The sequence below is a fragment of the Hetaerina americana genome, unplaced genomic scaffold (genome assembly GCF_022747635.1).
Source record: "Hetaerina americana unplaced genomic scaffold, ioHetAmer1.1.p SCAF_299, whole genome shotgun sequence".
In the NCBI taxonomy this organism is placed as follows: Eukaryota; Metazoa; Arthropoda; class Insecta; order Odonata; family Calopterygidae; genus Hetaerina; species Hetaerina americana.
Window position 1 is genome coordinate 210924 of NW_027286873.1, and position 14077 is coordinate 225000.

The following is a 14077-nucleotide window of genomic DNA, read 5'->3' on the forward strand; positions in this document are numbered from 1 at the left end:
CCATGTCAGTAAAGATTGCCCTCTGATGATTTTCGGCGTGTGCAAGCAAGCGGGCCATCGCCCGATAGATTGTCCAACCCCCACCCAAAAGCGAGATCAGGGAAACGCGGCCACCCCGGCCGGCAGGTCGGGGACGAATTAGTGCTCGTCGTAGCACCAGAAGTCGGCTTAACGGTCTCGGTTACAGTACTAGGTAGAGTGTATTCCTTTTTAGTGGATACCTGTGCCGCTGTGAGTATTATGCAGAGTACAAGTTTCCCTTTTGAAAGCCTAAAAATTGACGCCTATTCCTCCCCTGTGAGAAGTGCCTCCGGCCATGCGCTCGCCACAGTAGGGCAATGCAACATTACTTTCATTATCGATGGAGAAGTTTATCCTCACGATACATTGAGTGCAAATCTAGGGAAAGTACCGTATGACGGTACTTTCCCTAGATTTGCCGGTTGGGAGATCTGGAGATACGTCCGCCCTGACCTCGAAATCTCGATCGACTGTCCGTTTCAGGCTTCATCCCACCTATATACCAGCCCGGACCCCGAATCCGAGGCCGAGCGGGCATAGGGAGGTAGTACTGTCCGAGACGGACGGTCGGCCGGATTCTGGTCCGAGGGGATGTACCTCCAGGTCACATTGCGTGACAAATCCTTTATTAAGAGCATAAATAATCTTACAACATCAGGGTAGGTCAACAGGACCCCCCTGCCTTTGATTAAAGAATACATAACTGCCATATTATCTGTGTAAACATTTATTAGTGTATCCGGTTCCGTGACACTGATGGCGTGGTGTGCTGCCATCAAGGCCGCCAGCCCCTCCGCTTCCAAGATGGGCCGCTCTTGCTCTAGCGCCCAAATCTCAGTCGTCCGGAGCATGGGGATGGTCCACGCCGTCTGCCATGGTGTGGCATCGGCGTATACATCCATGACGTAGTGGAAATTTGTAAATTCCCTTGGTGCGTGCCAGACTCCGTCATCCCATAAGCGGGCCAACCAGGTGGTGTCGCGTTGCGCCGTCTGGGTAATCAGGAACAACGGGAGTCGGAGGACATAAACACACCATGAAATGAATCCCGCTGCTTTCGGGATGTCGCGGTTTCTAATGCGCTTGATTACTTTAATAATATACGCGATTCTACGCAGGGAGTATCTGGTAAGACTGAGGGTCATGGCTATTGTATCTATTTTAACTCCCAGGCATTTGATTCTGGTTGCCGGGACCAAGCGGCTTTTCTTATCGTTAATTTGAATTTGTAGTTCCTGGCGTAGGAAGTCTACCACCTCTACGATCAAGAGCTCCGTAGAGTCGTCAAACAACAGCAACCAGTCGTCTAAATATGCAATCATAACTATTTTGAATTTCCGATGGACTTTGTTTATCACCGCCCGCGCCCACCTCTGCATGATTGCAGGCGCTAGCGCGTAGCCCATTGGCAGGCGTGTCCAAGTATATGTCGTGCCCCGGTGATAAACTCCGTAATTATGCCGATGCGACGGCTCGATCGGCACTTGCCAAAAGGCATCTTTTAGGTCAATCTTAATTAGAAGGGAACCTGGGGGGATTGACTATAGGGCTTGGGCCGTGGATTTTAATGTGATCCGTGGTGTGCGGATGAACCTCGTCCAAGCCGATAGATCCTGGATTACCCTGACGCCGCCTCCCGCCTTCGGGATGGCAATTAGGGGAACGCATTGGTTGCCCGTCCTATGGTCAGGATGCCTCGATTGACTAACTTGTGTATATATTGATCGATTAATACCGTTGGACGTGTTGGGATGAATACATGTGGTGCCTGCTCCAGCATGGGCAGATTGGCGCCATACCAAATGGTGTCCCGGGTGGATTGGCATTGGTAGTAAAATTTCCCCGCCTAGGGGAAGTAATCGTCCTCCTCTGCCACTTCCTCTGGCTCCTGCGCATCCTCGGGGGCATCCGGGTCATCGCCGGGCTGCACCTCCTCCTCCGGGTCGTAAATAATGGGGTCGACGGGTTCCGGGGCGTCCGCCGTTCCCAACGGTCCGGGAATCCGCCATGCGCTGGGTTCTATATCGTCGTTATTATCACTGTCACTGTCACTGCATTGTGGGTTTTCCTGTTCGGATCCTGGTTCGCTGGGGGAATCTGTGGCGTCACTCACCGATTCGGAGTCCGTTTGCCACTCGTCTGGATTGTCCGGTTCCGCGCTGTCACGAAAGAGCAGGAATTCTCCCAGCTGCTGCAGTGTCGGCTTGTGGCCGTTAGGGCTGCCCTCAACCGCAGGTGGTGTCGGCTGGGGCACGTGCACGATTTCAATTGTTGTATCTCGCGGAGGACCTCTTTTTTTTTAAAAAAGGAAGCGACCCTTCCTTTTTTAAAAAAGGAAGGGTCGCTTCCTTTGGAGGGAGGCTGTCGGGGGATGACCAGTTCCCCTTGGTGGCCTCTACTACGGCTGGCGCTGGTGGTGGTTCTCGGACCGCCTTAGCATTCTTGGGAGGATCTGTGATATCCACCTCCATGTTCCCCTCTCCTCCAGAGAGAGCCTGAACCTTGTCCTGAGAAGGGCCCTTCAGGATTGCTCCGTAGGTTGTAGCGTGATCGACTTGTCGGAATGGTTTTTGTCCCGGTTCCGCTGCCGGTTTCTCGGGCGCCTGCTTCCCTGGTGCTGGCTTGCGTGCGTTGGCGTGTTGTCGCCGCTCAGCCTCCTGAAAGGCGGGACACCGGCAAGAGACGGCCGCATGAGGTCCTCCGCAGTTCGCACAGATGGCATCATCTCCCCTTCCTCGGGAGCATTCCTTGACTGCGTGCGCTCCTGCACAGCGCATGCAGCGTTTCGCACACCAGCAAGCTATGCCGATGTGTCCAAACCGCATGCAGTTGCTACCCTGGAGTGGACCTCTGTCTCCACGGTAACGCTCCACAGTGACGTAGCGGTGGCAGAGCTGGCGGATGTCCCCGGGGGCGATGGCCGATGGAGTCTTTGCCACGTTCGCTACGTGGCGATCAATGGGGACCGGTTTTCCGTCCTCCGTGACCGTAAGGCGACGTACGCTACGAATTTCGTATCCGAGGGATCTGTCCCTCGGATACCTTTTCGACTGCTATCCATCGAGAGATACCCTTGATGAACAGCTTCATCCCTGGCACCCTTTCAATGGGCTGCGAGTGGTGTTGGATTTTCTTCCTCTGCAGCAAGGAGAGTGCCTTTTCATGCCCCTCTCTGTTGGAGGTGATGATCCGGATTCAAGCTCTTCGAACTTCCAAGCCGAAAGCATCACCTTTGTAGCCCGACAGCTGGTCAATCAGTCCCTGGACGTCGGTGACCCCATAGACGACGATAGGCGGTGGTCGCAGCGTCTTAGGTGCCGGTGCCGGAAAGGAGTGGGTTCCGGGACGGCTGCGTCGTTCGTCAGAAGCGGTTTCCTTTTCTTCCTCTTGGAAGAAACCAAGGTAAATCCGCCGTCGCCTTCCCCCTCTTCTGTGCTCAGCGAACGCTCCGCCCTATCGTCTCCTTGAAGATTCGGCATCCGCGTAACCGCGGAATCTTCTTGCTTCTGGTTTCTTACAGATGCCTTCTTTCGCTTGACGCCGCCTGCGGTGTCCTTCACCACCTGGCCCTGTAAAGGGCCAAGGTCTGCTGTTGCCTCCGTTGTCCCGCTTCGGGTCTTCGTCTCCTCCAAGCACTGCGACGGGCTGAGAGCCAAGGCTTCAACACCTGATGATGAATTTGCCGAAGGCTTAGATACCCCCGGCAAAACAGCTGGAGGTTCGTTGCCTTGCGGACGATTATTCCCACGCTGTGTAATTCCCTTCGTGGACATGAAGTCTCCGAAGGAGTTGGCACGACGGTGTATCTTCCTCCTTACCTGGACCACCGGAAAAGCAGAGTTGCTAGATGAAATCCGAATAAAGTAGTAGGCTCTCGTCTGATGTCTCCTATATTCTGGCAATCAAGTTGGGGGGCTCGGGGTTTATATATGAATTCCCGGGTACAAAGACCCGGCGCCGAATTCCGTGTCATTAGCGAAAGGGGAGAGAGCAGGTTAAGCGGCGCGAGCAGTTAAAAGATTAAGGAATGCCTCGATTGACTAAATTGTGTATATATTGATCGATTAATACCGTTGGACGTGTTGTAGTGAATACATGTGGTGCCTGCTCCAGCATGGGCAGATTGGCGCCATACCAAATGGTGTCCTGGGTACTGGCATTGGTAGTAATATTTCCCTGCCGTGGGGAAATAATCGTCCTCCTCTACCACGTCCTCTGGCTCCTGCGCATCCTCGGGGGCATCCGGGTCATCGCCGGGCTGCACCTCCTCCTCCGGGTCGTAAGTAATGGGGTCGACGGGTTCCGGTGCGTCCGCCGTTCCCAACGGTCCGGGAATCCGCCATGCGCTGGGTTCTATATCGTCGTTATTATCACTGTCACTGTCACTGCACTGTGGGTTTTCCTGTTCGGATCCTGGTTCGCTTGGGGAATCTGTGGCGTCACTCACCGATTCGGAGTCCGTTTGCCACTCGTCTGGATTGTCCGCTTCCGCGCTGTCACGAAAGAGCAGGAATTCTCCCAGCTGCTGCAGTGTCGGCTTGTGGCCGTTAGGGTTGCCCTCAACCGCAGGTGGTGTCGGCTGGGGCACGTGCACGCTTTCAATTGTTGTATCTGGCGGAGGACCCACGGCTGCCGCCTCGGCGACCACGGCCGCGAAAGGGCTGCTGCGGCTGTCCTCCTGCATTTCTCGGGCGTGACTGTTGTTGGGTTGGTTCTCTGGCGTACCACTGCTGGGGTGTTTGGACGATGATGGTGGGAGGCGGCGGTGGGATAGCGTTGGCTGGCAGCCGGAGTAATGCGTTTCAAGTTGTGTCCGTTAAACGCATTGCCGCCTCCCACCCATGGGCCTGGACGATGGCGAGGACCCTGATACGATTATAAATGATGTGCCGGCTCGTCTCAGGCAACGTCGGCCAGTCAGCCGCCAAATCTAACATCGCGTCCAAGTCATGAAGGTCGCGTTTAGTTAAACGCTGAGAGCCCCGTGCTGCCTTTACCTGATGGCAGAGTTGCATCACCCCCTGATCGTCCGCCGGCGGGGCGATCCACGTGGGTGGACCCGGCTGGCGGAGGGCCGCAAAGGTAAGCTCGTCGGGGGCTGGCGTTCCGGGTCTTGCCTGACTTTGGCCTTGGGGTAACCGCCATTCTTGAGTGGCTTGTTGCAGTGGCTTGTTGCTCCTTCATACAACCAGAACCAACTAGAAGAGTTAACTGGAAACTATTTAAAGAAAACTGCTTGGCCATTAACCTTGTCCCATCTCCTGCTAGCACTCCGGACAGCATTGGGACAGCGGCTCAAGTATTTACAAGCACCTTAACCAAAATCATTCATCGCTCTTGCTACCCTCCTTCTCCGGCCTCCATCGCTGGTGCCACACTACCTCCGGATATTTTGCACTTAATTTCACTTAGAAACAAGGCCAGAGCCCTCATGGCAACGCACTCATATCCGCCAAGATAAAATCGGCTTCTGTGCACTTCAAAAATTTGTAACATACAAAAGTAGAACATACTGGGAAAAAACATGGCAAGAGAAAATAAGTTCACTCTCACATAACCACAATTCGGTATGAACCCTAGCCCACTGTCTGCGAAGGAAAAAGGTACCCATCCCGCCAATACCACATAATGGGAGAGCACTATACAATGACTGCGACAAAGCAAATACCTCTGCCAACTCCCTCCATTGCATTTTTAAAAACCATAATACATCATCGTTGGATTCAGAAGCGTTGAACAGCGTCTCTTGCCTGTCACTTTGCCCATTCCACATATTCCCGGAAATTAGTCCTCATGGACTTAACTCCATTTGTTGCGTGGACATAGTAGGGTTGGGTTCGTGGAATCAAAGAGGGGCTTTCATTGCAATACATTTATTGGACTTACTACACAAGGAGTCCAGCCCGGAAGGAAAGAGGAAGCGTAGAGACAACAGCAGGTTCGGCCTCCGTAAGAGATTTCCACAACCTTTAGTGTCTTCAGCCACTGCTCTGCTTTGCTTATAGAGCAGTTTCTTGCAAGGGCTCTTGCGTAGCCCTTACACTGCGCCTTTCCAGACTCCAAGGCTACTAAGGCGGGAAGAATTCTTCAGCGTTTTCAGTCGTTGGATTTATTCCCGCTCAGAGCAGCCTTGGGTTCTTCTTTGCCGGAAGGGTGTCTTGTTCGTCTTGGCATGCTATGGGGCGCTTGTAGCGGTCCCATGGCCAGACCCTTATGTCGCCAACCCGGAGATTTACTTTTACTTCCGCTTCTGCCGCTTTTATGAAGAATTTTCCAGATATTCTAGGCAGAAGGACGTCCAGGGTTTCCAGCTTTCCGTCCTCGTGCATCTCGGAAACGCGGGCGTAAGCACCGCTTGCCATGTGTCACGAAGAGCAGAATTCTGCACCACCTGAATTTGAGCGAGACTCGTTCGCGACACTCCTGACCGTACCGGAGCAGCGTACGTGATGACAGGCAGCACGCACGCTTGGTACAGTCTACGCTTCCTGTCCATACTCAGGACCAGCGCTTACTACAAGAAGCGCTTGGGCGTTCCTAAGGAGTTTCCGGTCCATCAGCTCTCCGAGGTAAGTAACTTCGGATTCCCACGTTAGGGCGACTCCATTCACTGTTAGGTTCACTCCTGGCGGCCGACCATTTCCTGGATGGAAGATGATCGCCTTCGTCTTCTGTGCGTTAACAGCAAAGCGCAATCGGCGGTACAATTCAAGGAGATCCGCCACAGCGCTCTTCAGTCTTCGCACCGCGGTCACCTTCTGCCAGGAGCAGCACAGGAGGGCCGTATCGTCGGCATAGAGAGACAGGATCTCGAGGTTCCCACGTGGAGTTGGAATGTCGTGGGAGTAGATATTGTAAAGCATTGGTCCGAGGACTGATCCCTGGGGCACGCCGGCGGAGATCCGACGCACCCCTGAATTCACCCCGAGCCATTGCACGGTGAATGTCCTGTCTCTCAAATAGGAGTGAACCATCCGAACAATCAAAGGTGGGAAATGGAGTCGTCTCATCTTCAACAAGAGAGCCGGATGCCAGACGCGATCGAACGCCTTACTGACGTCGAAGATGGCCCCAGCAACCGCCCTATTCCTGTTGAAGCTGTCCGTGATGAAATCCGCCGCTCGCACCAGCCGATGGACTGTGGAAGGCTGCGCACGGAAACCAAACTGCTCCTCCGGGTGGATGTCATTCTCCCGGACGAAATCAGTCAGCGGCCGTTGCAGCAGTCGCTCGAATATCTTACCGAAGCCGTCGAGCAAGGAGATAGGCCGGAATTCTCCGGGACCCACCTCCAATTTCTGCGACTTCGGCATGCAGACGATTCTCGCTCTTTTCCAAGTGGTCGGGAAGTAGAAAATCCTGACACAGCCATTTAGGAATTTTGTCAGGGACCTCTCCGCCGCCTTTGGAAGCTCCCGAATGACCACATTGGGAATGTTGTCGCTTCCGGGGGGCTTCCTCGTGCGTAGGTGACGTATTGATTCTTTGACGTCCTTCTCGTCGAATCTTGGAATTTCCGAGGCGTCTTTCAGATCGGCGTCTCCGGCTCTTTCAAACGCCTCGATTTCTTCTTCAATCTCGGCAGAAGCGGGATTCCCAGGATTGGGTGAAAAGCTGCAGACCAAGTGATCAGCGAGCAGTTCCGCCTTCTCCATGGGAGATCGTGCCTCTCTGTCTCCGTCGGTAATAATCGGGTCAAGTCTTTGAGGGGCCCGCAGCCTCCGGCAAATCTTCCACACCGACGGCAGGTCCTCGTTGCCGTCTTCCGATAGGAGCTCATCCAGCAGGTGCGCCTCCCAGTGGCCCGATCGGACCTCCCGGAGGGCATCCTGTACCGACGCGTTGAGCTCTGAGAGCTGCCTTCTCACGTCCGCTGTACGATATTTCTGCCATTGGCGCCGCACGTTGATTTGCCGCGAAATGAGGCCTCTAACCCCCGCTGGAAGTGGAACCCGAAGATACGAGTTTCGTTGTTCCTATAGCGGTATCGAGGCCTTCATTGCGCCGTCTATTGCAGAGGTGAGGTGGCTGACCATTTGATCGGCCATCTCCGGTGAAGTCGGCTCCAGTGGCTCTCTTGGCAGCTCCTCAGCGATGACGTTGCGGAAACTGCTCCAGTCGGCCGACGACAGATCCAATCGCCGGGTGGAAGACAGCACTGGGATTCGGCTCCCCACTGCCAGGATGATCGGGTTGTGGTCCGACGACAGTTCCACGCATGTGTACAAACTCAGGGACGTCCTTACATTGTGAGCAATCGCAATGCCTAAAACGTCTCCTTGTTCGTGCGTGGGTATCGCCGGTCCTAAGATGGTTAGGCCTTTTGCATCTGCTAGCTGACGCAGGGATTCTCCTCTCGGGTTCGAGGACCGTGAATTCCAAGTAGGATGCTTGGCATTCAGGTCCCCCAAGATGACCGATGGTCCGCTGTCCCCCGCAAGGTACTGGATGTGATCCGGATCCCAAGGTTTCCCGGGTGGGAAATACAGAGATGAGACCCGTAGCCCTCCTCCTCTTGTCCGTACGTCCACCGAAACAGACTCCGCATGCGGGTGAGAAATCTCTCTACATGCTCGGTGCTCGATGGACCTGTGGACGAGGATGGCCGCACCTCCTGATGTTTTAAGTCGTTGTCGCCTGGGATCCCTGTCCGGCCTATAGATGGTCCAGCCAGGGTAACTTCCAGGCGTCCGTTGGCCGAAGGTTCGTCTCATTGACAGCGACGACTATGGCTCCCTTCTCCTGGAGGAACGCCCGTAATTCCTCGCGTCGGCGAAGAATTCCGTTGGCGTTCCATTGCGCAAGCAGGACGGGTCGTTCAGCCATGGTTGGTTAAATTTCCGATCCTGCTGCGCACCAGCTCTTCCAGGAGTGAGAGGAGAAGTTTGCCCTGCGTCGAGGTGACGAGTTGTTTCAAGGTGCATGCAATAACGGCAAGGGTCTGCCATAATTCCTGGTCCTCTCTGTATGGTGTTAGCGAGGACTCTGCGGAAACCGGAGACTTATCAGTTGATGTCCCCTCTCTCCGTTTTTCCTGTTTCTGGCTTGGTTTTTCGCCTTCTTCACTTGCCGTTCGGAGGGTGTTCCCAAGCGCCCTATGGGTTGGCTTCGTAATGGCTTTTCCTTCTTTCTCGGTGGTGATCGGGGATTTCACCTTCTGCTTCTTTTTCTTCTTCTTCCTTTCGGAAGAAAAAGGAAGGGTCGCTTCCTTCGGAGGGAAGCTGTCGGGGGGTGACAAGTTCCCCTTGGTGGCCTCTACTACGGCTGGCGCTGGTGGTGGTTCTAGGACCGCCTTAGCATCCTTGGGTGGATCTGTGATATCCACCTCCATGTTCCCCTCTCCTCCGGAGAAAGCCTGAACCTTGTCCTGAGAAGGGCCCTTCAGGATTGCTCCGTAGGTTGTAGCGTGATCGACTTGTCGGAATGGTTTTTGTCCCGGTTCCGCTGCCGGTTTCTTGGGCGCCTGCTTCCCTGGTGCTGGCTTGCGTGCGTTGGCGTGTTGTCGCCGCTCAGCCTCCTGAAAGGCGGGACACCGGCGAGAGACGGCCGCATGAGGTCCTCCGCAGTTCGCACAGATGGCATCATCTCCCCTTCCTCGGGAGCATTCCTTGACTGCGTGTGCTCCTGCACAGCGCATGCAGCGTTTCGCACACCAGCAAGCTATGCCGATGTGTCCAAACCACATGCAGTTGCTGCACTGGAGTGGACCTCTGTCTCCACGGTAACGCTCCACAGTGACGTAGCGGTGGCAGAGATGGCGGATGTCCCCGGGGGCGATGGCCGATGGAGTCTTTACCGCGTTCGCTACGTGGCGATCAATGGGGACCGTTTTTCCGTCCTCCGTGACCGTAAGGCGACGTACGCTACGAATTTCGTATCCGAGGGATCTGTCCCTCGGATACCTTTTCGACTGCTATCCATCGAGAGATACCCTTGATGAACAACTTCATCCCTGGCACCCTTTCAATGGGCTGCGAGTGGTGTTGGATTTTCTTCCTCTGCAGCAAGGAGAGTGCCTTTTCATGCCCCTCTCTGTTGGAGGTGATGATCCGGATTCAAGCTCTTCGAACTTCCAAGCCGAAAGCATCACCTTTGTAGCCCGACAGCTGGTCAATCAGTCCCTGGACTTTGGTGACCCCATAGACGACGATAGGCGGTGGTCGCAGCGTCTTAGGTGCCGGTGCCGGTAGAGGTGTGGCTTCCGGGACGGCTGCGTCGTTCGTCAGAAGCGGTTTCCTTTTCTTCCTCTTGGAAGAAACCAAGGTAAATCCGCCGTCGCCTTCCCCCTCCTCTGTGCTCAGCGCACGCTCCGCCCTATCGTCTCCTTGAAGATTCGGCACCCGCGTAACCGCGGAATCTTCTTGTTTCTGGTTCCTTACAGATGCCTTCTTTCGCTTGACGCCGCCTGCGGTGTCCTTCACCGCCTGGCCCTGTAAAGGGCCAAGGTCTGCTGTTGCCTCCGTTGTCCCGCTTCGGGTCTTCGTCTCCTCCAAGCACTGCGACGGGCTGAGAGCCAAGGCTTCAACACCTGATGATGAATTTGCCGAAGGCTTAGATACCCCCGGCAAAACAGCTGGAGGTTCGTTGCCTTGCGGACGATTATTCCCACGCTGTGTAATTCCCTTCGTGGACATGAAGTCTCCGAAGGAGTTGGCACGACGGTGTATCTTCCTCCTTACCTGGACCACCGGAAAAGCAGAGTTGCTAGATGAAATCCGAATAAAGTAGTAGGCTCTCGTCTGATGTCTCCTATATTCTGGCAATCAAGTTGGGGGGCTCGGGGTTTATATATGAATTCCCGGGTACAAAGACCCGGCGCCGAATTCCGTGTCATTAGCGAAAGGGAAGAGAGTAGGTTAACGTCGGTAGTGGGTGACTGTGTCCAGCCACTGTTCACCAAATTTGCTATCGTGGATTCGGCGAAAAGGACACTAGCTCGCATGAGTCCTTCTAGTTGTCCAAGCATCATGTCCCCGCGACATTGTGTATTGAGACTGCCATCTACTTGGCTTTTCCGAAACATCAGAACTAGCATCATGTCCCCGCGACATCACCCCGGCTTTGAAATCAAACTGTTAGCCCCTTAGAAGTCAACCTTGCTTTCTCCGCTGTTGTCTCTACGCTTCCTCTTTCCTTCCGGGCCGGACTCCTTGTGTAGTAAGTCCAATAAATGTATAGCAATGAAAGCCCCTCTTTGATTCCACGAACCCAACCCTACTATGTCCACGCGACATATTGGTGTCAGGTGTGGGGTGGCGGAGTCTTGGAGCGGCTTATTTAAATGCAACTTCCGTTCCGTTCATCATGCTTCATTCGTTTGATTGAATTTCGATTTAAGAAGTAGTTCCGCGTAATGCCAAAAGGAAACTAACCCCATTTTTTTATTAACGATAATCGGTTATATTGCTAACATATGGCGAATGAATTTTTTCCTAGCCGTATTGTCTTTAATTCATAATGGATTTCGGTGGCAAGGGCACGTATGGGCGCTTTGGCGAATCTCTGCCTTGGGAGCGTGATTTATCACCAAACAATACGAACTTAATTGATTTTACTTCCGCTGTTTATATGATAGAAAGCGCCCCTGTTTCCGTCCAACTATGCAACAAACATTTTCAGGACATCACATTCATTTAATTCCGAGTTTTAACGGTGATGGGGACACAAGCATCGAGGATTTTTTGAACAGTCTTAAGTTAGTGAGTCATCTTAGCGGGTGGAGTGAGAATCAGACCTTAAGCGTAGCACGGCTGCGTCTGAGCGGTACTGCTGCCGAATTCATTAAGTCAAATCCTCACGTTATTGAGTCTTATGAACTTTTTTCTTAACTAATGAAAAAGCGCTTCATTCCCAAAATTTCACTGGTCTCTGTTGAAAAAATGTTCACACGCTGTTTGCAACGACCCTTGGAAAGCGTGAACGAGTATTCTTCCCGTCTCAGGGAATTGGGACGAAAACTAAGAGTTGCTTTTCTAGACCCAGACTCACAAGCGACAGGAATTCTGCTCGAAAACCGCCTCCTCTCACAGTTCTTGGTCGGACTTAGGAAAAAATTGGGCGATTCGTGCTAGTGCGCAATCCAAGAACCATGCAAGAGGCTGAGGAATTTGCTAACCTAGAGGATGCTCGTAATCACTCAGACGTTAGAAAAGTAAACTTCTTGCAGAACCATGACTTTGGTATGCCCGTGCGCAGTCCTAACGTGAAGACACCGACAAACTTTCCGTACAGTGACCCGACACGATATTTCACAAGGAGTCATGTTCAACCCCATCTCGAGCCAATCTTAAACCCCACTGTGAGCCCTAGTCTTGCGGATCAAGTGCACGCAATCCTGACAAATGTAAACACGAAGCCTTCACAGTCTACACTGTCGGTGGGTGGAGGGAACGTATCTAATGCGCCTCGGACTTGTAATTACTGTAAAAAGGTGGGACACATCGCGCACTATAGCCGTACAAAACCCCGCGCATGTTATAACTGTGGGGAAGGGAGCCATGTCAGTAAAGATTGCCCTCTGATGATTTTCGGCGTGTGCAAGCAAGCGGGCCATCGCCCGATAGATTGTCTAACCCCCACCCAAAAGCGAGATCAGGGAAACGCGCCCACCCCGGCCGGCATGTCGGGGACGAATTAGTGCTCGTCGTAGCACCAGAAGTCGGCTTAACGGTCTCGGTTACAGTACTAGGTAGAGTGTATTCCTTTTTAGTGGATACCTGTGCCGCTGTGAGTATTATGCAGAGTACAAGTTTCCCTTTTGAAAGCCTAAAAATTGACGACTATTCCTCCCCTGTGAGAAGTGCCTCCGGCCATGCGCTCGCCACAGTAGAGCAATGCAACATAACTTTCATTATCGATGGAGAAGTTTATCCTCACGATACATTGAGTGCAAATCTAGGGAAAGTACCGTATGACGGTACTTTCCCTAGATTTGCCGGTTGGGAGATCTGGAGATACGTCCGCCCCGACCTCGAAATCTCGATCGACTGTCCGTTTCAGGCTTCATCCCACCTATATACCAGCCCGGACCCCGAATCCGATGCCGAGCGGGCATAGGGAGGTAGCACGGTCCGAGACGGACGGTCGGCCGGATTCTGGTCCGAGGGGATGTACCTCCAGGTCACATTGCGTGACAAATCCTTTATTAAGAGCATAAATAATCTTACAACATCAGGGTAGGTCAACAGGACCCCCCTGCCTTTGATTAAAGAATACATAACTGCCATATTATCTGTGTAAACATTTATTAGTGTATCCGGTTTCGTGACACTGATGGCGTGGTGTGCTGCCATCAAGGCCGCCAGCCCCTCCGCTTCCAAGATGGGCCGCTCTTGCTCTAGCGCCCAAATCTCAGTCTACCGGAGCATGGGGATGGTCCACGCCGTCTCCCATGGTGTGGCATCGGCGTATACATCCATGACGTAGTGGAAATTTGTAAATTCCCTTGGTGCGTGCCAGACTCCGTCATCCCATAAGCGGGCAAACCAGGTGGTGCCGCGTTGCGCCGTCTGGGTAATCAGGAACAACGGGAGTCGGAGGACATAAACACACCATGAAATGAATCCCGCTCCTTTCGGGATGTCGCGGTTTCTAATGCGCTTGATTACTTTAATAATATACGCGATTCTACGCAGGGAGTATCTGGTAAGACTGAGGGTCATGGCTTTTGTATCTATTTTAACTCCAAGGTATTTGATTTTGGTTGCCAAGCGGCTTTTCTTATCGTTAATTTGAATTTGTAGTTCCTGGCGTAGGAAGTACACCACCTCTAGGATCAAGTGTTCCGTAGAGTCGTCAAACAACAGCAACCAGTCGTCTAAATATGAATCATAACTATTTTGAATTTCCGATGGACTTCGTTAACACCGCCCGCGCCCACCTCTGCATGATTACAGGCGCTAGCGCGTGGCCCATTGGCAGGCGTGTCCAAGTATATGTCGTGCCCCGGTGATAAACTCCGTAATTATGCCGATGCGACGGCTCGATCGGCACTTGCCAAAAGGCATCTTTTAGGTCAATCTTAATTAGAAGGGAACCTGGGGGGATTGACTCTAGG

At 53.2% G+C, this 14077-nt stretch overlaps 2 protein-coding genes across 2 annotated transcripts in view; both read right to left on the reverse strand.

The window, feature by feature from the left end:
* The window catches only part of LOC139689958 (cell surface glycoprotein 1-like), a 49386-nt gene extending 48463 nt beyond the window's left edge, over positions 1 to 923 (reverse strand). The window contains exon 1 of the mRNA XM_071587106.1: positions 721 to 923. Coding sequence (XP_071443207.1) covers positions 721 to 923 — 203 coding nt within the window. The remainder of the gene's footprint in view (positions 1 to 720) is intronic.
* A 944-nt stretch (positions 924 to 1867) lies between these two features.
* The window catches only part of LOC139689959 (cell surface glycoprotein 1-like), a gene marked incomplete at its 5' end in the record, with an annotated part of 13025 nt that continues 815 nt past the window's right edge, over positions 1868 to 14077 (reverse strand). Inside the window, 3 exons of the mRNA XM_071587107.1 lie at positions 1868 to 2266; positions 4157 to 4801; positions 5019 to 5199. Coding sequence (XP_071443208.1) covers positions 1868 to 2266; positions 4157 to 4801; positions 5019 to 5199 — 1225 coding nt within the window. The remainder of the gene's footprint in view (positions 2267 to 4156; positions 4802 to 5018; positions 5200 to 14077) is intronic.